We start from the raw sequence: 27,950 nt of genomic DNA on the forward strand, positions 1-27,950 counted from the left end.
CTTGGTCTTAGCCAAACCCAGGCACGACGGCAAACCTGTCATATGAACACTGACAGATATCTCACCAGTATCTGCTCCGCGCCCAGAATAAGGGTGTGGATTATTCACAATCCCCATGGGGCACCAGAGGTGGGTTCTGCGCGCCCAAGGCCAGGGAGGCTGGCCCGGGAGCAGCTCCCAGCTCCAGCTTCAGGGCTTGGATGGAGTGGGGGTATCTGAGGGGTATCCGAGGCCCCACGGCTGGGTCATGGGCCAGGCTGATGATTCCAGACCCAGCCCAGATGAAAGGCGTGTGGTCCTGAGAGCCCCCCTTCCTGCCCTGGCCATCTCTGGAGGACACCATAGGAAGGGGAGGCACCAGGCCAAGGTCTCTCCCAGAGGCCTCCCTGGCCAATGCCAAACCAAAGGCCAGAGGGTGGGCTCCCATGGACAGAGTGACCCAGACTCCGCTACCCGGCTGGCTGTGGCAGCCTCCCAGACAGCCTGCCTACGTCCCCTCCACCCACCAGCCACAGTGCTCGGCCACTCCCAACACCTCCCTCCACTTCCCATCGACCCAAGCCCAAGGCCCACAGGGTCCAGTCTATCTACTCCCGGACCCTGCCTGGTGCCGCTTCCCACCCCGGCTACTGTCCAGCAAGACAGCCTCCCCAGCAGACCAACCGCTCTCCTGCTTCCAGGTCTCTGCACATGCACTTCCCTCGGCAAGAACGCTGTTCCCCCAACTCTTCACTGGTCCAGTCGCTTCTCCTTCTTCAGGCCTCACCTTCAGGGTCTCGCTCCTTAGAGAGGCCTTCGCCAACCAGCCCACCCCACGCACAGGGGGTCAGGCTCTCACCCGACACCCTCTTCCTCCCCTTAGGACCCTCAGCTCGATGTGTAATTGTAAGCTTCCTGCCTGTCCATTTGACTCATCTATAAATTTAACTTGTCTCCCTCTATAAACTGTGAGGGTGGGCTCACATCTGGTTTGCTGGCCACCATATCCATGGTGCATAGTAGGTGCTCAGTAAATATTAGGGGGACAAATGTTTGCAAGGTGGGACAGCTAGTGGAGCATCTCAACCTCCAGGCAAGACAGCAGGCAGCCAGCCCTGGAGGGAGGATACTTAGGTTCAGGTCTCGGCTCACCTGTGGGGCTGTAGGGAGTCCCTTCCCACCCAGAAGATGAGGGTGTGGCATCTGATGGTCCCCAATGGCTCTTTTGGTTCTGACAAACCACCAGGCTCCAATCCCAGGCTGAAAGCCAATGGTTAGACCCCATCCCCCTATGGGTTGAATTGTGTCCCCCAAAATTCAGTCATTGAAGTCTTAACCCCTAGTACCTCAGAACGTGACCTTGTTTGGCAACAGGGTTGTTGCAGATGTACTTGGTTAAGATGAGGTCATATTGGAGGAGGGTGGGCCCCTAATCCAATATGACTGGAGTTCTTATTCCAAAGGGCTATTTGGACACAGGCTCACCCAAAGAGAACACCACATGAAGATGGGGGTTATGGTGCCACAAGCCAAGGAACTACCCAAAGCTGGGAGAGAGGCCTGGAACAGATCTTTCCCCAGCGCATTCCGAGGGAGCACAGCCCTGCCGATACCTTGATCTTGAACTTCCAGCCTCCAGAATGTGAGACAATAAATTACACTGTATAAACCACTCAGTTTGTTGTACTTTCTCATGGCAGCCCCAGCAAACCGATACACCTCCTCGCCTCCTCCCAACCCGGACGCCCAAACTGATGAGTCAGGAACCAAGACGGAAAGGGCTGGAGGCAGCCAAACTGGCGGCTGAGAAGCCAGCAGGGGCAGGGCAGGGCTCCCAGTCTCCCGTGGGAGCCAGAGGGTAAAAGTCCCCTGAGAACCCCTGATCTAAATCTCCGAAGATCTGAGCCCATATTGAACGCACAGTCTGTCTGACGGTGAGAGGGATTTTTTCCCCCTCCCTCTACCCCCTTTAATTAAAAACTATAAATGCCTTATTGAAAGCTAATTTAAAATACCAACACAGTGCCAAGTGGCAAAAAAAAAAAAAAAAGCTCAGTACAAATATCCGTTTATAGCCCTGCAACAGGCTGTGATGACGCAGCAATTAGAGGCGCATGGGAGGGGGAGGGAGGCGGAGGCTTTGGCACATCAGCCATCTCTGGGGGTGCTGGGGGCAGCTCTCTGCTCTGCCCAGCCCTCGTCATCGGACTGGGAGCTGAACGAGTCACAAGGGGACAGGGGACCACAGCCCTCGTGTCCCTCCCCGAGTCTCAGCATCAGCATCCGTAAAGGGGAGGCAGTTCTCAAGGGTCGTGGCGAGAATTAAGATAATGCGCCTGCATAAGCACTTCACCCCATCCTGGCATACGGCAGCTCAAACGCTGTCAGCCTTGCCCTCCAGACGTTATTATCTGTGCCATCGATGACTTAATAAAATAATGGAGATTGAAATGCCTCACCCCACTGGGCACTCGCTGTGCCAGGTCCTATGCTTTGCCTTCACTGAATCTTTTACCCCACAGGTACCCATGAGCTGTGGGTGTTACCATTATTCCCATTTTACAAATGAGGAGACTGAGGCACAGAGGAGAAGCTGCTCACCCAGGGACACAGCTGTCATCAGGGCAGAGGGTGGACATGAAGCCAGATCTAGCTGAGCCCAGAGACCCCGCTCTTACCCAGCAGAGTTTCCCGCCAGTGGGCTGAGCTGCCTGTATGGTAGCGAGCACGCCGTTCCTGTGGGGATCAGGGATCGCCAATCTCCCCAGCACTTCGATTCCCCGATTTTTTTCTGAGCTGCCTCCTTGGCCTGCCTCCCACAGACGCTCTGGTACAGGATGTGGCTCTCCGTCAGGGCCCAGGGCTGCCCCCATCGCCCCCAGCCCCCCATCCTTACCGCTGGTCCCGGGGTACGCAGCGAGGGTCCCATCCTGCAGGCCGGCAAACAGGTGGAAGGGGCTGTGTCGCAGGCAGAGCACGGGCTGCAGGCCTGGGCTCCTGCAGGTCGCCAGGCACTGGGTGCCCGTGTCCACGCTGCTGTAAACCAGGATGCTGTGGGGAGAGGTCGAGTGACTCACTTAGCCCCCCAGGTGCCAACACCCCACGTGCCCTCCTGGTGAGAGGCTCCGAGCCCCCCCAGCCAAGCTCAGCCAGCCTCCCTGCTGTGTGAACAGGCCGATGCTCGGGCTTTTCCGTGGGTGGCCTTTAGAGGGTGGTGCCCGTGGAACACAGGGGCTCTGGGTGCAGCACAATAGAGGGGCTAAGGGAACAGTTTTCAGGGTCACACAGACCCGAGGGTGAATCCAGACGTGCCCCGTCCAGCTGACTGACCTGGACCGCTGAGCCTCAGTCCTCGCCAAAAAATGGGGCCGTGATGCCTACCTCACGGCCATAAAAAGGGATGAAGCACCGACATGTGCTACGTGGGTGAACCTTGAAAATGTTATGGGGAGTGAGAGAAGCCAGGCACAAAAGGCCACACACTGTGCGACTCCGTTTGCCTGAAATGTGCAGAAGAGACAAATACAGAGCAATGGGAAGTGGACTACTGGCTCCCAGGGATTGGGGCAGGGAATGGGGGGTGATACAGGGTTTCTTTTGGGGGTGGTGAGAATGTTCTAGAACTATGTAGTGGTGATGGTTGCCCATCATGAATGTACTGGAAGCCACTGAATTATACGATTTAAAATGGTTAAAGTGGTGAATTTTATGTTGTTTGAATTTGATCTCATTAAAAGCAAAGAGTGTTCACCAGACCCCTGGGTTCCGTGGACCCAGACCAGGACATCACAGAGCCTCTAGTGTCTCCGAGTTGGTTCTATGTATGTTAGCTTTTAGCTCCTCCCCCAGCTGCTTGTGTGGGAAACACTTCATAGTGGGGCTGCTGTGAGGCTCACAGCCCCTGGCCTGGGGAGCAGCACACAGTAGGTGCTCAGGAAACATCCTCTCTCCCCACTTCCCCCGACTCTAGGACAGGCGTGAAAAGCTTGGAGCTATGAGGAGGACATGGGGGTGTAGCCCATCTCAGGGTCTTGTTCATCACCATCTTCACCTTCCATTTAAGTGGGATGAATGTTCCTCCTCCGTCCACACAGCTGGACCCTCCAGCAGGCTAAACTCTGGCGGGAGTGCCCCTTGCTGCAAGGAAGGGTTGCTGACTCGCCAGCTCCGGGAGGGTCTTACTGGGGGAGCCCCCTCTGCCAGCAGGTCTCATAACCCGGGCACACCCAGGACGCCCACCTGCCCTGCAAAGCTAACTGAGGCCACAGATGGGTGGATGCTGTCAGTGACAGAGAAGGGACCTGAAGGCTTCACATGTCCCATGTCCTAGTGGACTCTCACAGCGGCCCTGCATGGAAGCATGCTAACGCCCACTTTACAGACAAGAAACTGAGGCTCAGAGCGGTTAAATGGCATGAGGAAACAGCAGGTCCAAACCCAGCTCTGTGACACTGAAGTCAGCGGCTGCCCTCGGTACCACACTACCCAGAAGGGAGCCAGCTTGCACAAAGCAGCCGCTGAAGGGTCTTGGTTAAAGTGCGAGCAGCTCCTGACACTGGGCATCCCTGGTTCCCCCTTTCTGCTCTCAACCAGGCATGGAGAATGTTGGTGGGTGACAAGCCAAAGCTAGACGGACAGCCCCTGATGCACCTGCCCAGCCCTGCCCCAGGCTGTTCCCAGCCCCTCCTCCCCAGGCCCCTAACCTGCCATCCTGGAGCCCGAGGCAGACGGTGGGGTGCACTCCAGCCGAGGCGTCAGCAGCCAAGCACTTCTTGTCTCCATCTCTGCTCTCCCCCTCCTCCGGCTCCGGAATGTACTCCATGCAGAGCACAGGGGCCACCAGCGGGAAGGACTTGACCGTGCGGGGCGCGGGCCGGTTCAGGGAGAAGATCTCGACCTGGCCCCCTGCACCCTCCTGCCCGCCCCCGACCTGGGGCAGAGACCCAGAGAGGCCATCACGTGAGAACCATGAGAGCAGAGGCAGAGCTCAGCCCCTGCCTCCCAGGGACCCGTCCCGAACTTCTACTTGCCACTGGGGTTAGGTATCAAGAGAAACGTCCCCCCTCCTGCCCACACATATCCTGCTGTCACTGAAGGTCGCTCGGTCCCAGCTGCCAGGGCAACAAGTTAGATTCAGGACCCAAAGGAAATCAGGTAAAGAACTAAGGTGGACTAGATACCCGGTCAGCTTTCTATTTCCTTATCTCCAGGGTGAATTTCAACCAACAAATAGTGAGCATACACTCTGCTCTTTAAAATGTCCTTCTCTGTCCTGTTCACTGTTTTACCTCTGTGTCTAGCACATGGCAGGCACTCATTATATACTTGTTGAATGGATGGATGGATGGATGGATGGATGGATGGATGGATGGATGGAAGGATGGATGAATGGATGGACAGAAGATTATAAGGATGGATGGATGGATGGATGGAAGGATAATGGATGGATGGATGGATGGATGGATGGATACATCATGTGCTAGACACTGAGGAAACAGTGAAGAACAAATCACCCTCAGAAGGGACATTTGGGCTGAACTCTGAAGGGTAAGCCAGAGTTTCCCTGCCTAAGTACCTGGAGACAGGAATAAGCAAGAGGAGTTAGAGGATGACCAGAGGGGTGGTGAGGCTGGAACCTCAGGGAATCTATGGGAGGCCATAATCTGCACCACCAGGAGCATGGGGGGTGGGGAACACCTATTTGAATCAAGGGAGGCTCTGCCAGGAACCCCAGGGGCAGAAAGGTGGGCTGGGATCTCCATAAGAGATAGGCAGCCCTGCCTCCTGACTCCCGGAGTGAAGACCCTGCCATCCAGATACTCCACACAGCTTCCCATTTATTTCCGTCATGGCACCAAGGCCATTTGCAAGCTCACAAATAATTGAGCTTATTTGTCCCTTGGTTCTGTTGTCCCTGGTGAGGTCACACCTGCCAACTCTGAGCACAGAGCCTGGCACAGAAGTTCCCAGGAAGACCTTGCTGGTTGAAGGTGCAGAAAATGGGGGCCACAGGCAGGCAGCTTTCTCCAGCACCCACCCCGGGTGCCACCCTCCCTGCTCATGCCCTGAGGCCAGAATCCCTGGCTGGGCCTGGGGGTTACTCACCCAGAGGTAGCCCTGTGGAAGGGAGGTGCTGACAGCCGAGAAGCCCACCAGGGGACAGCTGACAGGGCTGTGGACCAGGGCCCCAAGCTGCAGAGACAGACGGCACACACAGGGTTAAGTGTCGAGGTGACTGAGATGCTGACATTTGACAGCAAGACCTTGGTCTGAACCACCCGAGGGGCTATTAAACCTGCAGATTCCTGGGTCCCCTTCAGGCCCCGAGTGAGGCCCCTGAGAGTGGAGCCAGAAAAGGGGAAGGTTCCTCTCCAGGCAGCTCCTATGCACTCGCACTTGACCATCGCTCTCCTAGAACCTTCTGGCTAAAAGGGGTCTGAATGAAACTCTGGGCCAGCAGAGGGATTTTCAAACCAGGCAACTTGCAGATAAGATTTGTTGAAAACCACTAATGCCCACCCCCCATATTTTACAAATGGGGAAAATGAGGTCCACGGAAGACACGCAATTGCCCGAGGCCACGGGGACGGTAAGTGCATCCCCCAGGGAAGCACGATGGAGGGGGATCCTAGGTCAACAGAGCCCCTCTGCAGATGACCCCTCCAGGACCAGAGGGCTGGGTCCGCGGGCTGGGGGCTCCCTCTGTAATGGGTTGTCACTGAGAACCACCAGCTGCTTGTTCCTTGTGCATCTGCTGCCCCAAACCCCATGCCTGGTGGCTCTCTGGGGCCTGTTTCCTGAGCTAGATCTGCCCGTCTGTCTCTCCCTGTCCACATTGGCCAGGACAGCAATGTGAGGAGATGGCCTGGCCCTTTCATGGGCCTTGATGGAAACTCCGGCCAGACTGAAGGAGAAGGAGGCTGAGTGGGGAGAGCTCCAAGGTGCCCCCAGGAGAAATGCAGCACCACTGGACCTTTTGACAGGCAGGTGCTGCCCTCTGCTGGTCCTGAAGGCCCCGCCAATCCCAGCCCTGCTGGAATATTCTAATAAAGTCTCTAATGGCTATGGGTGAGGGGACCCAAAGAGGTCACTGCATCCAGCCCCCTCATTTAGGAGTTGGCAAACTTGAAGTTTGGTGGGTGGGGGGATGTGACTGGTTCAAGGTCACACAGCAAGTTAATGGCAGAGTCGGGGCTGGAATTCAGTTTCGAATCCCAGCCCAGGGCTCCTTCTGGTTGAACTCTACCCAGAGGCCAAACTGCCAGGCTGGAGACCTTGGCACTCTGGGGTACAACTTATGCCAGGCCTCCCGGGCACCCTCAGGCCCCTGTTCCCCATCCCTTTGCTTCTTGGGGGGCCACATCCAGCTGGGTGCCTGGCCCTTTCTGCCAGGCTGCTGCTCCTGTCCTGTCAGACGGGGAGGCGGCAACCGCAGCCCTGGCTCAGACGTTTCCATGGCAACTCCAGCGGGCCGGATGTCAGCCCAGTCAACAGAGCCTGGGTCCAAGATGATGGCAAAAACTCAAACGGCTCCTCGGACGGGCAAGGCCCTGGACCCAGAAGTCCTGTCCATGCCAGGAAGCCGACTCCCCAAAATCAAGGTGCCCCATAAAGAGCAGAGGAGAGCACAGGCTGTAGAAAGGAGGCCAGCTTTGGATGCAGCCAGCGGGCTCCAGTCCCAGCTCGGCTGCTACCAGCTGGGTGACCCCACAAACCCGTTCTTCATGGTCATGGGGACCCTGACATCTTGTCAGGATGGCCTTGGGGACTAGAGATGGTAGACGTGAAGCCCGGCAGCGGCCACTGCTTACGAGGACTTCCTGTGGGATTGTTGTAAGCACTCAATAAGCAGTAACACTCTGTCGGCAGAACAACACTATGGGGGAGGGGCTATTCCACATGAGCCACTGTGACACACAGTTTGGAGACAGGGACCCACGAACAGCAATTCTGGCGGATGGAGGGTGACAGCCGGGACAGAGCCCACTTAGCTAGTGTACTGAGGCCTAGGCAAGCCTGCCAACAAGACCCTCTGCAGCTCTGGGCTGCAGCCCCCAGGCCCCCAAGACGCTTGCGTGTTAAAGCTCCCCAGAGTGGGCAGTACCCCACCCCCTCCCCAAGGCCCTGTCCCCAGCCAGGCCTCTAACTGGACCTCAGCCCAAGGGAGAATGGGTTTGCACTGAGCCCGCCCCTTTCCACCCCCCTTGCCCGCCAGGGAGAGGCTTACACCTTGGATGGAGCCCAGGTTCGAGAAGAACCTCCCAACACCTGACAGTCAGGCTATCGGAAACCCCCCAAAACAGACACCAGTGACTTTTCCTTCCTGGGGACCAAAATGTCCTCAAATATTCGCTTCCAATTCTTGAACTCCGAAGGCACGGCACACAGCAGACAATAAGCATTTGACAAGAATCATATCATTTAACCCTCACTATAACCCAATCAGGGAGGCACCACGGTCACCCCAGTTTACGCACTGAAGACACAGCTGTGACATCAAGAGCCGAAGTAGCATTCCTGATGTCACACAGCTGGGACATGCAGAGCTGGGATTCAAACCCAGGGCAGGGTGGCTCCCGTGGCTGCTCTTTCCCTCCCCCAAGCAATTCCCTGATGAGTCTGAAGGCCATGGTGCAGCCCAGCATGGGGACCGGCCATCCTCAGCACTGAGAGGAGAGATGCTCTTTCCTTCAGCCCCAGCATCCCTGTTCCCTTGAGGGAAAGAACCCAACACACACCCCCATCTGGCTGGCAGTACAAGAGGTCTGAGCTCGTCTACACTGGGAGAGGGGCTGGAATAACAAGCCTTTCCGGGAGAACAGGCTCGGCTGCAGCTCTCGTTAGGACAGCTGCGGAGCCCGCATCCTGGGCCCCCGGGACTGGGCCTGGGGCGAGGCGTAGGCAGGGGCCCACACGCTCACATCTGTTCGCGGTAATTGGACAAGGCCCTAATCCACCTGCTGCCAGCACGGAGCCGATGGGCACATGTGTCCCGTCCGGGGTGGGAGGCAGGTGCAAGCAGAGGGCACGGTGTCTTGGGGCCCAGCAAAGGGGACATGCAGGCTCTGATAAGTCCCTCGGGAGCTCTACGGGCCCGTCCCTCGCGGGGATTCCCTTGCAGCTCCCTTGGATCACTCGGGGTCGGGGTGGGGGGCGGTGCTCCTCAGGAGAGGTGGGGCAGGGGCAGCCCCACGAGCTTCACATGAGGTCAGGCCCAAGTCCCCCCAGGGAGAGGAGGCAGATGGCTGCCCGCTCAGGTGGGCGTTTCTTTCAGGGAGGCCCCGGAGGCAGCGGCCTGTCTGTGACCCCACCACCCCGTGTGGCCCATCAGGGCACGGGCCCGCGTCCTGTATTCCCCAGAGGCCCAAGGCCCTGGGGGGAGACGGGACAATCCCTTCCCCACCCCAGAAGTCCTTCTCCACGGGATGCGCTAGGGCCAGGAGAGCCGCAGGCAGCGGGGGACCTGAACTGTCCCCACCTCGAGGCCCACAGGCAACCCCCAGGAGGTAAGAGCCTCCCGTTATCAATAAATAAGGACTGAAGCCCTACAAAGGCCGGGAATGTTTGGTGGGGGGATCGTGCTGGGGCACATGCCAGCCAAGCCCCAGGGAGAGGCGGGAAGGAGCAGGATAGGGCTGGGGTCAAGAAAACCCTCCCTGCCCAGCGGGCAAGTTATCACTCCTAAATCCCTTCTCTCAGCCGCAAGGGCTAGCAGCCCCTCCTCTGAGGGCAGCTGCGGGGATCAGAGTTCATCGCTGGGAAATGCCCAGGACGGAGCCTGGCACAGATGCCTCTGGGAAGGGCCTGACCCCAAGTTGTCAAGACTAAAGGACCTTAAGTCATATCGCTGTTGCTGTTATTGTTGTTGTTTTTATTATGGCCACTGTCTACTGAGCACCAGCTACCAGTCAAGCTCAGTGCTGGGAACCTGACCCAGTCTCTCTCACTGAACCCCTAAATCAGGCTGTGGAACAGGAAACAGCAGCCCACCCCGTTGACACCAGCTTTCGGGAGCACAAGCCAAATACTCAGCTCATCCATCCTCTCCTTCACCCTCAGCCCCCGTCTAACCTCTCACCAGTTCAGCCACTCCTACCCCAGAGCGCTGCCCCAGTGTTTCCCCACCAGGGCCGGGACCAGGGTGAGGAGAGCGGGGCACTCATCCCAGGGGCACATCTTCAGGGGGGCCCAAACACTCAGAGATATATTTTAACACAATCAAGAAAATATTTTAACACAATTTGTTTACAATAAAAATGCAAAAAAAAAAAAATCCATAGTGAACAATTACTAAGAGTTTAAATAAAGACAGGACCTGACCCTGCCTCACCCTAATTCTGGCTCTTTATTTACCAAAAAAAGCAGGCAAACCAAGGCCACAGTTTGCCGGTCTGATTTTTTTTTAAGTATTGTGTGAAAATATCACTTATTTTGACCATGAGTGCCTCACTCTTCTCGCGCTAGTCTACCCTGGCCTCCCCCCAGGCCTCCTCCCCGGCCTCCACCTGCACCAAGTCCCACCCCATCTCAGCATGACCCCAGCGCCAAGCTCTGCTCCGGTCTCTTGGTCTCCAGCCCTGCTCCCTCCGTGTCCACGGTTCACTCCCACGCAAAAGCCAGAAGGATCACATGACCCTTCCAAAGTGTAAACCAGATCGTGCCAGTCCCCTGCTTGGAGCCATGCTTGGCTTTTCGCTGCCAAGAATGAAAGCCAAACCTGACCCAGCCTATGAGTCCGGCGTGGCACAGCTCACCCACCACTGGGCTCCCCTCCCAGCTCATGGAGCTACACATGCCAGCTGCCCCAACTGCTCCTATCATGGGCTTCTGTGTCAGTCTGTCTTGTCTTGTCAATATTTGAAATATTCTCCCCCTGGGCCCTCAAGGGGTTGGATCCTCCTTGCCATGCGGGGCTCACTTTAAATGCCACCTCCTCTGAGACGCCCTCTCTGACCCCCTAACTACGTGGCTCCATCTCTGTATCTATTATATCGGATTTATTTTCTTTATAACACACAGCACTCTTTTCTATTTGCTTTTGTTTGCCGGGGCGGGGGAGTGGGGGTGGTATTACCTGTCTCTCCTCTAGATTGAAAGCCACATGTAGGCAGGAACCTTGTATGTTTCGGTCACCACCATATTCCCAGTGTCCGGCACAGAGGCTGGCACACAGTAGGTCCTCAAAAATTATATGCAGAACGGATGAATGAATGAATTGGCATCTCAAGGGTATTTTAGCTGTTTAGAGCCCCTATCTACAGCCCGGTTTGTCTCTTGGGGATTCACCTGGGCCTAGGTCCCCTCCCTGGAGCTCAGATGACCTCATCTCCTTGGGAGAGGGATGGGCAGTAACTACTCCAGATGGAGGGGTGAGCTCAGACGGGACATCGGGGACAGATGACATTGGAAGTGAACATCCTTGTGGTTACAAACTGGGGCGCTGGAGTCAGCAAGGTTCCAATTCCTACAACTCATCCTTACCGGCGGTGTTGTTTTTTTTAGAAAAATCACATCACCTGTCTGAGCCTTAGCTTCCTGACCTGTGAAACAGATCTAGAAACATCTATTCATGGGGTTCTTATAAATATTAAAACAAGACAGTGACAGCAAAGCACCAAGAGGCATGATGACTGTGGAGCCAAAGCCGGCTGCCCCACGGCAGCATCATAAAGGGTGAAACCCACAAAGTCTGGCACAGTCAGGTGGGCCTATTACAGTCTATCTTCTGAGCTGGAGTCACGCCATCAACTGATGAGATCATTGCTATTTGTTAGCTCAAAATGATAGAATCTTCTGTTCAATGACCCACAGAGGGCATCTGCCCCCTTTTTTTGGTGGGAAAGCTGACTCTGAGAATAACAAAAAGCCTCGATCAACTCCGTCAGCAAGAGGTCTAGAAGCTGAAGCTGGAAGCCAGGCCTCCCCTGCTGTGGGCACCACCCAGAAACTCTGGTTGTCCCAGGAGCCACCTTCGTGGTGGGCTCAGCAAGATGCGTGCCACTCACCTGCAGGCTGAGGCCCCGGGAAGAGAAGGCGGGGATGCAGCAGGCCAGGATTGGGCACCAGAATGGGGCTTTGCTCTTCTTGTCCTCGTCCGGACACAGCCAGCCCGGCTGGTTCTCCTCCCCTGCGGCAAGAGGAAGGAGGTGGGAGGAGCTGGTCAGAGACCGAGGACCAAGCGGACTGTGAGGGGCCCTGAAAGCCCAGGAAGCCACCGTGGGCCCCAGAGGCCTGGCCTGCATGCCCCACGGACCCAGCCAGCCGCTCCCCCAGCCCCACGCCTGCCCAGTGAGATGAAATCCAGCCTCACTCCACAGTCACAGCCATGGGTCCCAGGCTGGGAGTCGGGAAACCTAGGGCTTCAGTCCCAGCTTGCCCACCTTTTCCCTGAGCAACCTTGTGTAAATCCGCCCAACTCTCGGAGCCTCGATTTCTTCAGCTATGAAACAGGGACGATGAAAATGCCTTCATCCTGCAGTTGCTGCAAGGATCCAGTGAAACAGCACATGGGACAGGGTTTCAAAAAGCATTAAGACACTGGGCACAGTCCAGGCCCCTGCTGCCTTGACCTCACCTTCTAGAGGTGGGAGGCAGCCAAAAACAAGTAGGCGGACAAGAGGTTTTTGGATTGTGACAGCGCAGCCATGACACTTTTATACCTGTGATGACGATGGTCAAGGGGAAGACTCTCTCTCCTGCTCCCTTTAAGACCTACCCTGAAACCTAGGAGGTCACCTGCCTCCAGGTCCCCCAGTCCAGCTGGCATCAAAGCCCCTGGCAGCCTGTTAGAAGTGCACATGCTGGGCTTTCCTGGTGGCGCAGTGGTTAAGAATCCACCTGCCAATGCAGGGGACACGGGTTGGAGCCCTGATCCGGGAAGATCCCACATGCCGTGGAGCTACTAAGCCCGTGCACCACAACTACTGAGCCTGCGCTCCAGAGCCCACAAGCCACAACTACTGAAACCCGCACGCCTAGAGCCCATGTTCCGCAACAAGAGAAGCCACCGCAACGAGAAGCCCGCGCACCACAACGAAGAGTAGCCCCCACTCGCCGCAACTAGAGAAAGCCTGCGCGCAACAACAGACCCGAAGCAGCCAAAAATAAATAAATTCATAAATTAAAAAAAAAAAAAGGAAGTGCACAGGCTCAGGCCCAAGCCTGGACCCTGGACCCTCACCTGGAGACTGCTGTGCTCAAGACATCTGCTCAACCACATTCTCTGTGGCATCTCCTTCACATGGTCTGGGCTCCCTCACATGCCACCACCTCCAAGAAGTCCTCCCTGACCACCCTGGCTACAATGGCCCCCTTCTCTCAGAAACCACACTAAACACCCTGTCTTACTTCCCATACAGCTCTCACAATCAAAAATCATGTTTTCTGTTTCCTTGCTTCCGGTCTGTCTCCATAAGTCTCTAGAATGTAAGTTCAAAGCAGCAGGGATCTGGGCTGTCTTGTCCACCACTATCTCTCTGGCACCCAGCACGCTGCCCGCACATAGTAAGTGCTCAGCGAACATGGATTGAAAGAATGAATGAGTGAGCAAGTGAGTAAACCGCCATCTCTCCTGAGGAATTCTCCCTGCTAAGGAGCCCATATTCTTTATACTCCATCTGATGGCTGCCCTCCAGGGATCCCATGACGGCAGGGGCAGGGCGCAGCTCAGACACACCCAGTATGTGTCCAGGCATCAGGCACACTCTGAGTGCTTTACATATGCTCCCTGGCTAGTTTGCACAATAACCAAGCACAGTCAGAATAACAATTTTCACCTTACAAATGATGAGACTGACAAGTAAGTAAGTTGACCAAGTCACGTGCATGGCTAGGTGGCAGAGCCCACATGCGGACCTAGGTCTGTCTGACTGACAGGCTGAGTTCTTTGCACTAAACCAGGCAATCTTCCAGCAATCAGACCCCCAGTGACACCCCTGGACATGAATGACCCTGGACATGGTGACACTAGACAATGAGGAGGTACTCTGCCCCGAAGAGCCAGAGGCACTGGACAGGGCACCCCAGGTGAGAGGGGCCACTTAATGCAATGACATCAAGATGAGGGGTGCCGAGAGCTTTGGAGATGCGAGGAGAGGTCACCAACCAAAGGGTCTGACAGCAGCCCTCCCCCCACCACCACAAACATCTACTCAGCTACAAGGAGGGAGGGTTAGCTCAGCCCAAGGGTGCCCCGCGGCCACATGGGGACCTCCTGACCAGTCTTTCTGTGCTCACTACTGCCCCCTACAGTTGGTCCTCCCCACAGCAGCCAGAGCCATCCTGCTAAACTTCCCCTGGACCTCGTTGTTCCCCTGCTTAAAAATGCCTACTGAGTCCCCGACCAGCTGGAATAAAATCCAAACTCTTCCACAAGAGCTGCAAGGACCCTCTTTCCCTCTCAGCCTCATCCCTCGGCTGCAGGCTCCACCGTGCTATGCTTTCCTCAGCAACTTAAACGGGACGAGCCCGGAAAGCTCCCTCTGCCTGGAAGGCTGCACTCAGCTCTCTCCAGGGCTGGCTCCACTCCTCTGCGAGGCTTAGGTTACACCTCCACCTTCTCGGAAAGGCCTTAACTGACCATCACCCCATCTGCCACCTCCATCACTTTCTGTCTCAGCCCCTATTGGTGTGTGTAATGGCCCTGAGCACAATTTCCAGCTCTTTTACTGGCTTGTCTCTTTTTTCCTCCGTGTGTGTGTGTGTGTGCGCACGCACGTGCGCGAGTGCACGTGTATATGTGCGTGCATGCGTGTGCACATGTGAGTGTTTCATTGTGCATGTGTGCCCAGAGGCTCCCCTACAACGCCCATGTTCCATGAAGGCTGAAACCTTCCACACCATCTCCTTCTGTACCCTCCAACCCCCTCACATGGCACTGGACACACAGCAGACCATCAACACCCTTGTGTGGCATGAACAAAAGTCTCTTCCTGGAGCCTCATTTTCCGGATTTGTCAAACCGGAATGATGGCCACCAAGAGCAGTCACCACCCCCAACCCCCAGCCAGCACAGAGCAAGCACTGGAGAAATATGGTCAACTGGGGAGGGGAAACAGAAGGAACCAATCCAAGGGTACGAAGCTTTGTTTTTACAAGGTGAGTAAATCCTAGAGATCATCTGTACAGCCTATAGCTAACAATTCTGTATGACGTGCTTAAAGACTGGCTAAGAGGATAGATCTTATGTTAAGCGTTCTTATCACACACACAAAAAATAACAATGATAAGGAAGAGGGCAGGAGGGAACTTTTCAGAGGATGGGTTTGCTTATGGCGTAGACTGTGGCGATGGAGTTCACAGGGGTATGATTACCTCCAAACCCATCAAGTTGTATGCTTGAAATATGGATACCTCTTTGTATGTCAATCACACTGCAATAAAGGGGCTTTAAAAATGCTATTGCCACCAGAGAAAGGTGATGTCTGCGTGTAGGTCACAGCAAGAGGAGCCGGAATGAGCGGGCAGGTGCGGAGGCTCTTTGAGAAGATGAAGACATTCGCAAATGTCAGAAATTATTATGTGAACAGCTGGCTCCGACAGAGGCTCCGGTGCCTGCCCCACCCCCTCAAGCAGTGGAGGCGCTGGACAGGGAGCTAACTCCCTAAACAGGCCAGAGGCGACCCCGGCGTCAGGCCCTCTGCCCCACTGAGCCCTGGAGACAGAGTCGCATGAAACCTGGTTCCCGCCACCGAGGAGGAGAGGCCATCAAGGAAAGGACAACAATGGCACAGGATGGGCATCACCGAAACAGAACGACTATGCGCACCGCACTTTACAGTTTACAAAGCTCTGTCCCACACGTCATCCCACAGCCACCAGGGGAAGTCGGAGTTCCCATCCCCATCTATACTGGGGAAATGGAGGTCAGGGCGTCAAAGACAGGGTCCAGGAGCCAAGGAACTAACCTCTGGGGCACCTTGCACAGCGCCCGCGGCCCTGCCGTGACAGCCGAGACACCCGCCCGCCCTGGGGAACACCACCTCTCCTTGGCAGGAGCTCACATCACAGCCACCGCGCTGCCTCTTGGACAAGGCTCCGGGCAGTGAACAAAGATGATCGAGATTGGAGAGTCTGGCCCTGCTCTCAAGGAGCTTACAGTCACGCAGACCCTCGCCTCCCCAGGGGCAGGAGCCCGAGAGAGCAGTCAAGCCCACCTGCTCGCCTGGAGCTCAGCGGGTGGACGTAAGCCCCCATGCCCACCCGTCACCACGTCGCCCCGAGCTCATCCCTCTCCTCCCGCCACGCACCCACAGCCCATCAAGTCCTGGCAATTTATCACTATGCATCCCTTTAATGATCTGACCTTCTCGTTTCAGATGGTGCCTTCCCTGCCTGCGACTGGGAACCTTAAAAGAAACTGGAGTTGTTGTTCCCCATCTGCCACTGCCATTGTTCCCGTCACAAAACCGGAGCGGCTGAGACCAAATTAGAAGGCTGTTACCACTGGAAATTGAAAGCCCGCTTGGGATAAGTGACATTAAGAACAGGCACCAAGGGCAAAGCTGCGATTTCCAACTGACGTTAAGGGGGGGCTTATTTAGCATCCAGCTCTGTTTGCCAGCGCCCACCGAACTTGAGAGCCGTCCAGGGGGCAGTGGGAGCAGCTCCAGGGCCGGAGCCCATGTTCCCGCTCGCTCTTCCCACCCCCTGAGCCCTCGGGACCACCCGCTGGCCGCAGGAAGCCGACTCTGCCAGAAGGGCCCTGGGGGGTACAGAGCCGGACACTTAACCTCTCCTAGCCTGTGGCCTCTTCTGGAAAATGGGGGAAATAGTCCCAACCATTTGGAGTGCTGTGAGCACTGGAAAGACTATATTTAATACCAGACACTCAAGAAATAGTACCCATTATGATCGCTGTGCTCATGGTTAAAAAGCTGCCTATTACTATGCCTGAGGTCAGACCACCCACCACCACTGGGCTGAGCCCACCGCCTGCACTGGCCCTGCCCTGCTTCTCCAGCCCCACCTGCCTCCCAAACTCCTCCTGAGTCCCAGCACCATGCCCTTCCTGTCACTGCTGCCCCAGAGGACAGTTTGGACTGCCCTTCTCTTCCTTCTTAAATCCAAGGCCCGTCTCACACCTCCCAGCACCACGGAGATGCTACTGGCCGTGGCCACAGACATCAGGGCTGCTGGGACGTCAGCATGCATCTTATCCTGCAGAGAGAGACGCTGGGGTCCAGGGAGGCCAGGCAGTGGCCATGATCACCCAGCTGGGGTAAAACCCAAGTCGGGCTCCTGGGCCAGTACCCTCAGTCCCCCTCCTGGAGGGCAGACCTACCACTTCCGGCCAAGGGCTTGGGCAGGTCCCTGGCTCTGGGACGGTTGAGGGCTAATGGGGACGAGAGATGAGGGTTAGAACACGCTCGGCACGCAGCCTGGGCCACGCTCAGGACTCTGTAACCGGATCCGTCATAAGGTGGTGCGTCGGTATTACTGTGAGGAATGAAGGCTGGAAAACTAACCAAGTCACAGGCAGTGGGGAGAGCCCGCCAGGCCATGCCCAGCGAGGACCTGTCCCTGGGAGCGTGGGATTAGCCTGGGGCCTGCCCAGCCCAGGTCCTCCAGGGGTGGGAACCAGGAGGGCCATGGTGGGAAGAGGCTACAGGGGTCCCTGGGCCAGGGATGCAGCACTTAGAGCTGTAAGGGTTGGGGGAGACACAGGAAGGGAGAGCTGGAAGCCCCAGTCTCCCCTTTCCCCACCCCCCACCCCTGGGGCCTCCTATCTGCATCTCTTTTCTGGAGCCTTAATGAACAGATACTAATTGGCAGAGAGAGGGGGAGGGCATCCTGGCACACGACTAAATGTCATGTGACCCCAGGCCTGTCACTTCCCCACTGTGAGATGCAGACACCCCTCTCCTAGGAGCTTCTCCGGTGTGCCAGGCGCCTTCCAGGCACCATCTCCCCTTATGCTCACATGATACCCTATGAATATCCCCATTTTCTGATGGGGAATCCAAGGCATGCAGAGGTGAAATCGTTTGCCCAAGATCACGGAGCTGGCAAGCGGCAGAACCGGGAACTGAACCCACGCTGTCTGGCTCCCTTTCACGCGGTGCTAAGATCCCGAAATGCAACAGGGAAAAGGCCCATGGAATTCTAGGCCAAGTTACTGAGGAAGCCTGCCTTTCTCAGGCCGCACAGCACAGCAGTGGCCACACTGGGATGTAAACTGGGTCCCCAGATTCCCCAGGACCCCTGCCCTTCCAAGGGACAGAACTGCCCCCCCCATCTCGGATCCCAGGCACCCCCCAACTCCAGTCCACTCTTTCCCAATCTTTAGTGGATTATGATCTCGTCACGCTGGATTCAGGGAGAGAGAAAGATGCAGAAAAAAAAAAAAAAATTAAAGGAATAACATCCTTTGTGAATAAATGTTTTTAACGGTTCTATTTCTAATGGGCTTGTATTATTTTCCTCAGCACCAGGCACTGCAGATAAAAAAACTGGCAAAATAAAAGAAACAAATTATTCAAGCCCCAGGGGAACCCAGGCATTCAAATAAGATTTCAAATGACTCTCTTTCCATTAAAACTTTTGCTGCAGTGAAGCCATGTGGAGATAAGGCAGCCGAGCGTCTTCACAGGCCGCCAAGAACGGAGATGCTCACATCAGTCGGCTCCTCTCCCACCAACGCCAAGGCCCACTCGGCAAAGCATCTGGGCTTCAAACGGGAGATGCACCTGCCTTTAGCAGGTGTACAAACAGGGCTCAGGAGCTTGCCCTAGACGCACTGCTCCACGGGAAGGGGAGAGAGCGGAGCGGGTGGCCCGAGGCCCAGCAGGCAGGCCACCGTACCCTTTCCTCGGCTGGAATCTCCGAAGCCCTCTGCCAGGGCCGGGGCAGCCTCTGCCTGAAACCCTTCCTCCACCCTCTGCAGGCCTCCTGGTCGCCCAGAAACACCCAGCGGAGGCCTGTGCGATGTCAGCGCCAGATCCAAGAAGGGGCTGGCTGAGCAGAAGTCTCTGATGCCGGCTCCTCCAAAGCCACAACCTCTTCCCCGTTTCCCTCCCCAGTCTCCACATGCCTCTCTCCGAGTAGCAGCCAGAATGATCCACTTAAATAGAAATCAGTTCATGCCGTTGTCCGGTTCTCTCAGCTCTGCAATCCACAGCCCCCACGCGTCAAGAAAGAGTTCCATGCACCTCACCCTGGCTTTCTGGAAAACCTGCTCCCCACTTCCACCTGTCTCCCGCCACACCCCACCATTCACCAACTCTGGCTACCTCAGGACCTTTGCACTTGCTGTTCCAAAGCCTGGATCGCTTTATCCAGACCTCTGCACAGCTTCAGATGCCACCTCCTCAGAGGCCCTCCCTGACAGCAGTCCCGGCCCCCAGGCTCGGTGCCAGTCACACACCCGGCTCTACCCCCTCACAGCACCGACCTCTCCCTGTTGATTTGTTCCTCATGTAAATCTCTGCCTGCCCCTCATAAACTGTAAGTTCCTTGAGAACAGCGACCTTTCTGTTTTTGTCATTGCTCTTTTCCCCTATACCTAAAATTACCGTAGAGACTCAATAAATAGTTTTTTAATTGATGAAAGCCATTGACGAAGGTCCTGACTCCTTTCCAGAAATGTTTTAAAATCTATCGGAAATATATATTTATCTAGATAAAGATCACGCCAGAGATTTTTAAAAAATAAAAAATAAAACAAAACCCCAGAAATCACTGCTATTGACTGGAATTGGCAAATGGGAATTCTAGTAGGTCACAGCAAATAATGGTCCTGATTGGCAAGAAACTAGGCCTTTTGTCAATTCAAAAAAAGCACAAAGTAATTATAATTTAATGAATGTGGTTTGGCAGACAGAAGCTCACCAACTTGAGGAAGCAGAATGGACAGGGATTGAGAGTGGGCTCTGGGGGCCGACTGCCCAGGTTCTGAACCTCTCCCTGCTGTGTGACCTCAGGCAAGACACTGCACCTCTCTGGGCCTCAGAATCCTCAGCTGTACAAAGAGATTCACAACAGACTTACCTCTTAGAGTTATTGTGAACGTGAAATGAAAGAGATGTGTTTAGATGTGTTAGAGTTTAGTCTAACCTGCATCATTCTTTATGTAACAGTTTTATTGAGATATAATTCAGCTACCATAAAACCCACCCCTTTAAAGAATACATCTCACTGGTTTCTAGTATATTCGCAGACTTGGGCAACCATCACCACTATCTAATTTGAGAACATTTTCATCACTCTCACCAAAAAAAAAACTTTAGTGGTGACTCTCCATTCCCTCCTCCTCCCAGGCCCCTGGCAACCACTAATTTACTTTCTGTCAACTCCCACCATTTTACAGATGGGGAAACAGAGGCTCAGAGAGGGGAAGTGACGTGTCCAAGGTCACGAAGCAGAGCTTCTGGCCCCAGTTGTTTCTCCGCTGCACCATCTCCCTCCACTCAGAAGCCTCCCTGCCCCCCAAGACTGGACAATGCCCTCTGACTCACATATACACTCCCCAGACCTCCCCTCTCCGCACTCCTGACCCCGGGGCGTTACTCACGGAGTCCGATCTTGGCCAAGTGCAACCTGTTGACCCAGGAGATCTTGCTCAGGGGGTTGGGTGTGATGAAGACCACCATGAAGCTGATGGGGCGGCCGGACCTGCGGTGAGAGGGCAGGAGCATGAGTGCTGGAACGGGGCCTGGCTCACCCGGGAGGTACCCAGCTCTTCCCCCCAACCACCAGCCCTGGAGATAGAGCGAGGTCTGTGCAGAGCATCAAAGCATGGCCAGAGAGGCCAGTGGCCTGGCAAAGCCTCAGTCCCCTGGGGGAGAACTCCCTCCACCCACCACAGCCCCGGGGAGGGGCCAGGTAACTCCCCCGAGCGACCAGGCCGCGGCCTCCAGCCCAGCCCAGGCACCCCAGCGTGGGTGCCTAGCAAGGCCATGGGGGGTCTGGCCCTCCGCAGGCTGCGACTCGAGAGGCCCTCCAGGGCCCCACCTGGTCAGGGTTCCACAGGCCTCGTCAGACACCTGCACACGCCTGACCCTGGAGCCTCTGACTCGGGCCTGTTCCCAGCACCTGGCACAGGGCACTTGCTTGGTAAATGTCTCCTGAACGGACACATGAATGAATGAAAAAATGAATGAATGGGGGTATGTACAGGCTTGGGGTGGCCAGAGGTCACTGCTGTCACCACACTGTCATCTCACCTTAGAGCAGCGGGAGCCCCTTCATTGTTCTCCGGGGCCCATTTCCCCCCTGTGAGCCATCCCAGCCCCCGGGAGGCGGGCAGGAGGGTGAGGAAGGGGCGCAGAGAAGGGGAGAGAGCCGCTCAGCAGGGCATCCAGAAGGTTCCAGGCTGCTGACCCTCAGACTCCAGCCCTGACCCTTGCATCCTGGCTCCCGGACCTGCCTCAGACCACAGCGCCCCAGTCTCCCCTTCCCTGCAGCCACTGTGCTTGTAACACTGTCCGCCCAGCCGAGAGGTCAAAACCTGGGCTCTGAGCCCCTCACTGCGCCAGCCTCCTCGGCTTCGGAGTCAGAATCCTCAGAACCCAGCTCTGCCACCTACTTCTGAGCCTCGCCTTCCCCATCTGTAGAGTGGGGATCAGACGGATCGCTTCCCCCATCTCTGCATCAATTCCACAAACATCAGCTGCGGGTCGACTGAGCACGAGCTCCTGTGGGAGCATTTGGGGGGAGGCTGGGTCTATGAGAGGAGACCCAGGGCCTGGTCCCAGGGGACTGCACAGTCTACTAACCGACGGCAGGGTGTCCGAGTAGCCTAACAGAGGACAGCCTCACCCCAGGTACAAACAGGTCATTTGTTCATTCATTCATTCATTCATTCATTCATCTGACCACGAGCACCTGCTCTGTGTCAAATGCTTTGCCAGGCACGGCCCACGATGCGTGTACGCCCACGCCCACCCCCGCAGTGCTGGCAAGCAGGCTGGTCCCGACGCCCCTCTCCAAGGCCCCTCTTCCTCTCACTTGTCGGGTTTCCCGGGAAGCAGGAGCCTGAGGCGGCACTTGTTGGCCGAGTGGATCTCCTCCTCCTTCACCCGCATAAGCCTCTGCAGGGCCAGGCACCAGTCTTGAGCCACGGTCATGTTCAGGTTCTAGGGTCAAGGAGGCCAAGGAGGTCACCATACAGCCCTCTGGCTCCCCGAAAGCCACCCCAGATCCCACAGCAGTCAGGGCCCCAAGGGGAGAGGAGCCGGGGGTCAGTGCCCGAGCTCAACCTGGGCGGCTCACTCGTCCACAAGCGGTGGGGGGATGCCGACTCCCCGGGCTCCAGGCCTTGGTTCAGACCTCCCCCCTCCACGGCACCCCTCCTCTGAGAGGGACACACCCTCCCAGCCAGCCTCCTCTCCAGCCTGGGACGAGGCTCGGGAAGGAGCTGCAGGACAGACCAGACACTGAGCAGAGAACCAAAAAAAAAAAAAAAAATGCCCATAGCCGGGCCCTGCTCAACTCGAACCAGAGCTTCAACCCGAACCGGAGGCCGCCCACCGGACTTCCAGATAGTGACAGGATCTTCAGCCAGTACTGCTGCTAGTGGGAGCCCAGAGGCCAGGGCGCATCGGGGGACCGGGCGGGAGAGGAGCCCACCCACACGTTCCTGCCGAGGCCAGTGCTGGGTACCTGGTAGGTGCCGTGCAGCGTGCTGACAAGGAGCGTGATCTGCTCCACCACAGCCAGGTCCTTCTGCAGGTCCTGCAGCTCCTGGAAGAGGCGCGGGGGCCCGAGGTACACCTTATCTGGGCAGAGAGAGACCCTACTCAGCCTCAGGGGTGGGGAAGGCACCACCAAGGGCCCAAGCAGGTACTCACTGCAAAAAAGAAGAGCTGTCGCCCTGGAGATATGGCACTACAGATAAAGAAGGAAATGTTACCAGGCTCTTGTCTACTAGGGGGGGACAAATCCAATCACGGGTAAAGTCTAGCGCCTAGGATCTGGGCCACTCTCAGTCTATACAAAGGGTCACAGGAGACCAGAAGACTGAGAACCAACTGTGCTCATGAGAGGCGAGGAGACTTCACAGGCCCAGGACAGCGGTGGGCACTGCCAAAAAAGGAAAACCGCAGGTGCAAAGGCACTGTGGTATAAGGAAGCCCAGGAACAGTAAGTTGTTCAAAGATGTACTAAGAACCTACTATATGGCAGGTTCTAGTCTACATGTTGGAGAGACAGCTGCAAATGAGACAGACAGGGTCCCTGTTCTTGTGGAGCTTATGACCTGGTCAGAGTCAGGGAGGAGTCAATTAACAACTGCAGATGGTGGGAGGTACTGGGGAGAAAGATATCGGGGTGATAGGACAGAGATGGGATGGGGGCTGAGGGTGCCCAGCTCTCTGATGATGATACAAACGCAGTGTCGGGGACGTGGAAGGAGGGCAGCAAGAGACAGAGCAGAAGGGCCCAGCAGGACTGGATGGGGAGATCCCTGAATGCCAGGCTAGGGAATTTGGGCTGTGTTCTCTACGCCATGGTTACTCAAGCTGAGATCTTACAGAATCCCTGGGAGGGGCGGAGGCATTTAATTTGGATTTTCATCGAGATGATTATCTAAAAATCAGATGCACATCCTCAGTCACCTGGATACAATGACTTTAAAGCCACATCCTGCTGCACGGTATCAGGGCTTCTGTGGACTTTGGTACCACGTGATGGTCACCAGGCAATGAACACAGAGCAAGGTGGGCGTGGGCGGTAAGAGATACGCTCACACCAAACGAAGGGCAAAGAAGGGCTCTGCAGCGCCCCAAACGGGGTGAGCTGGTGGGAAATGGAGATCGCCGTGAGGCACTTTGGGGTACAGGTGCAGAGAACTCAAAAGAACCTGCCCCATAAGAGGACCACATCTATGCTGAGAGCAATTTGGTGCCAGCAAAACAACATCATCCATCACATTAAATTAATGCTGTTAATTTGAATTTTATTGTTTTGTAGCATCATTTTTATTCTATTTGTGATTCTGTTTTGGTTTTATGGTTGTTCAAGGGATATAAGCATAAGGAGTTTATTACACCTAGTCTTATACTTGCGCATATTTGAATAACAATATAATAAAAAATCATTCAAGGCCAACTGGGGTTCAGCAAGGATTTCTTTTTTCCTCTGTGAAGGGGGTCTGGCAGCCTAGTACTCTACTTTGAGAAATGTGGCCACAGATAAGACAGTGGCTGAAGGAGAACTCCCAGAGCAAGAGCCCGAATGGTGGGGGGAGAGTGGAGTGGAGCCAGGGCTGAAGGCACCTCTGAGGGGGGCAGATGGGCCAGGAGCCCCTCCCAGGGGGCTTCTGTGAACAGAGAGCCAGGAACACAAGACGGCCTCCCGTGCCTCCCAGGCCTGGGGAGGGGGACACTGCAGCTGAAGTGGGCGCAGGCTTCCGAGGACGAGAGTGTGCGCTGAGTTCCTCCCTCAGAGCCACCTCCCAGGTCAGGGATGGACAGAGCGGGCCAGTGGGGAGGGGTGACAGCCAAGTGCCTTCCTGCTGGCCATGCAGTTACGTCCTTCGTTCATTCAACAAATGTCTACTAACACCCACCACACACCAGGCTCCGGAGGTCTAGTCACACCAAGGGGAAAGACGAGATGGCAACCAGACCATCACCATAAAGGGGAAAATACACCCGGGCCTTGAGAGCACAGGATGGGGACCTGGCGAGTCCAAAGGAATCAGGAAGGGCTTCTCTGAGGAAGTGTCACCTGAGCTAAGATGAGTAGGGGCAGATAGACAAAAACAGGATGGCAGGAGAACACTCTGGAAAAGGGCAGAGGCCGGGAGAAGGCCCTGGGGCAGGAGGGGGCTCAACCCCCCAGGAACAGAGAGGTCAGGGCAGCGAAGTCCAGGGAGTGAAGGAGTGGGGTGGGCTGAGGTGGGGTGGCAGGTGGGCCCCCAGGGCGGGCGTGTGGGCCCGGGCGAGAACCTGGGACGTCACCCCGAGAGCAGTGGGAAGCCACCGGCGGATTTCAGGTGAAGGGTGACACACAGCCCTGATGTGCATTTTGAAGAGTCGGCCTGGGGAGGGTGGAGGACGGGACAGGACAGCAAGGGGCAAAGGGGAGGGAAGGGCAGCACCAGGAAGTTCCTGCCGCAGCACCACGGAGATGGAGAGATCGGGGCACACGGGGGAGCCTGCCACCCCGAGCTCTCATTGTCCTTGTTGCCCAACAGTCTGAGGGGACAGTCAGCATGGGGGAAAGATAGTCAGCATCCAGGCAGAGCCAGGCAGCCCTGAGCCTGGGCCCTGAGGGTTTCAGGCACAGGGTGAGTGTCACCGGGGCCCCTCACTGTATAGACGGGCGAACTGAGGTCCCACATGGAGGCAAGCAATGGCCAGGCAGGCACTGGAGGTCACCCTTTCTGATCCAAGGTCACTGCGTGTGCATGCATGCGTGTGCACGTGTGTGCATGTGTGTGTGTGCATGCTCGCCAGGGTGTACAGGACTGGGGTGGGCAGGGGCTGTAAGTGTGACTGCATGAAGCATGCATTTGCACACTCAGGTAGGGATGTGGGTGTGTGTTTGTGTACAGTCATGTACAGCAGGAAAAGCCTCTGGGCCAAGTGCCCGTGGGCCTGGGGGCCGAGCCCGGGCAGGTGCTCCCAGGGCAGTGTCGGGGCAGGTACTCACTCTGGGCCTGGCCCACAGCCGAGGCCTTCTTGGCGCCGGCGTGCTGGATGAGTACGTTGTCCTTGTCATAGGAGCTGCCCTCCTGGCCCACCTCCACCACCTGCACCTGGGGCAGCGCCGTGTTCCACTTCACCACGTACCTGGGCCCCAGGGGCACCAGGCTGCTGATCTCCAGCTGGCCCCTGCCAGGAAGAGAGAACACGGCCCTGGAGAGCCCGCAGCACCCAGCCCCAGGGCCAGCCAGAGCCGCTCCTCAGCGGGTCAGCTCAGCCAGGCACCTCACAGCCCAAGCACAAGCCCTCAGGCCAAAACCAAGCCAGGCGGAGTAGGGAACGGAGGAGGGGGCAGAAGCATCAGGGCGTCCAGGCCCCAGCCCCAGATCCAGAATCACACGCCCACCCCAAGCCTTGGCGCCCCTACCTGTGGTTGGCAGGCCTGAGGAAAAAGACAAGAAGGGTCGTTATCGTTACAGAGTGGTTTCTGCAGCTGCTGAGACACCCCTGGGGGTCGGCCACTGGGCTGGGCCAGGTGTGGGCAGAGGGGACCACACGGAGGGCCTGCTCCCTGGACTGGGCACTGGCCTTCCATCACCTATTCCCACAGTGGCCCCGCTAGGAAGCCTGTGTTATTCCAGAAAAGGAGACTGATGCTCAGACAGGTCACGTGACTCACGCCAAGTCACCCAAGATGACCCCCCAAAAGTGGGCCACTAACACCCTCATCACACTTTCACACCATGCTAGGCTCCAAGCAACAGGAGGGCAGAGAGGGTGGAGGTCAGATCCCTGGCACCCGCACAGAGCCCAGGATATAAACGGGACTTAAAAATTATAGTGCTTGAATGAGGGAGGGAGTGAATGCATGAATGAGTCAGCCATCAGCACCGCTGCACTGATCTGGGACAGAGGCTTCCTTGCCCAAGGCCCCTACCAGGGCCGGATCCTGCCCAGACCTGTGAACTGGCACCAAGTAAGAGTTCAATAAACATTTGATGGATTAACAGACCGAAGGATGAGTGGGTGGAGTCTGAGTGGGCGAGTCCCCAGATGGCCCTGCTTGTGCCCCGCCTTCCAGGACACGTGATCCACAGCCACGGATAATCCCCAAATCTGCTCCGTGGCCACGTACAGGAAGGCACAGACGACTCTGGGTGCAGAATCTAAATCAGGCTCCTCGGGCGCCCCCCGCCCCACACGTGCTCCAGCCAGGCGGTGGGAGAGCCAGGCTGGGGGTAACGCCAACTACGGGTGACTGTTTTCCCTCGTGGGTCTGGGCTGTTGCTGCCATCCTGCTGTTTCCGTGGTTCTTGAAACTGCTGCCAAATATTGAGAACCGAGATTCTCCCCCACTCGAGTGGATACGAGTATGGCTGGAAAGGTCCCAGCTGGCCTTCATTTGGTAAAGGGTCACAATCCCTGATGCCCACAGGACCAAGCAGTGGATGCGAGTGACCCGGGCCAGGTGGGAGCCCCAGTAAAGAGTTCACGCAACCCAGCTGCAGGCCCGTGTGGCCCCAGGCAGTGTGGGCCCAGAACATGAGATCTTCACATTTCTAAGAAAAGCCAGATGTCTCAATCTTTGTGTGAATTCCCCGTAGGAGCCAAACATAAGATTCCCAGAGGCCTGGTGCAATCCACGGGCCATGAGTGTGCAGACTCTGGTCTAAAGAATCACCCTCTCCCCACTGCAGGGCTCCAACTCCAATCCTGACTCCAGGGAGCAGCCTGGCAGCCTGGCACTGGGCATTTCTACAACCTCTGACCCAGAACCGGGAAACCAGGCTCCTGCAGGGAGTTGGGGGAAAGGCAAAGACTCATGTTGAGAAACACTCAGATCTGGCCGGAGGAAAATCTATTTGACTTAAAGCAGCAGGGATTTGGGATCTGGGCTGGGAACAGGGAAGAATCTCTTGAATTTCAAAGTGGTCAAAACTCAGCAGACTGTTCAGTTCCGACGGCAGAGTTCCAGAACAGTCCACCCTATGCAACAGACAGCTGTTTACCCTCAGTGACCTCTGCAGGTGCTTCCTAGCTCTGGGGACCAGGGACAGAGCAGGCACAAAGGGATAGAAGAGGAAGTCAGGACGTTGGAGGCCTCCGATGAGCTCATGTAGGACCCCAGCTATGACGGACTGGGACACGACAGGAGGGGTCCCCAGGGAGGGGCAACAGCCAGGCCTGCTTACTTGAAGTTGATGTTGGCACAGACCAGCATGTCGTTGAGCAGGAAGACCCTGCGCTCCTTGGACTTGATCAGCTGCCCGCGGTCACCGTACACGGTCTCCGTCAGCGTCTCACACAGGAGCAGCTGACGCTGGCCTGAGGTCAAAAGCTGGGGGGAGGGGACAGAGCAAGGTCAACACCAACATCGTACACAGG

General features: G+C 56.4%; 1 protein-coding gene across 16 annotated transcripts in view; it reads right to left on the minus strand.

Annotated features, from left to right (window-relative positions):
- The window catches only part of ARHGEF10L (Rho guanine nucleotide exchange factor 10 like), a 173,928-nt gene that overhangs the window by 47,940 nt on the left and 98,038 nt on the right, over positions 1 to 27,950 (minus strand). For all 16 annotated transcript variants that reach the window (XM_082465114.1, XM_082465119.1, XM_082465113.1 and 13 more), the window contains 9 exons: positions 27,758 to 27,903; positions 25,573 to 25,754; positions 22,579 to 22,694; positions 21,925 to 22,052; positions 20,489 to 20,589; positions 11,985 to 12,106; positions 6,085 to 6,171; positions 4,683 to 4,909; positions 2,876 to 3,030 (listed from right to left, as the gene is read on the minus strand). In XM_082465114.1, the coding sequence (XP_082321240.1) occupies positions 2,876 to 3,030; positions 4,683 to 4,909; positions 6,085 to 6,171; positions 11,985 to 12,106; positions 20,489 to 20,589; positions 21,925 to 22,052; positions 22,579 to 22,694; positions 25,573 to 25,754; positions 27,758 to 27,903 (1,264 nt within the window). The remainder of the gene's footprint in view (positions 1 to 2,875; positions 3,031 to 4,682; positions 4,910 to 6,084; positions 6,172 to 11,984; positions 12,107 to 20,488; positions 20,590 to 21,924; positions 22,053 to 22,578; positions 22,695 to 25,572; positions 25,755 to 27,757; positions 27,904 to 27,950) is intronic.

This window comes from Balaenoptera physalus (genome assembly GCF_965194825.1).
Source record: "Balaenoptera physalus genome assembly, chromosome: 1".
NCBI lineage: Eukaryota > Metazoa > Chordata > Mammalia > Artiodactyla > Balaenopteridae > Balaenoptera > Balaenoptera physalus.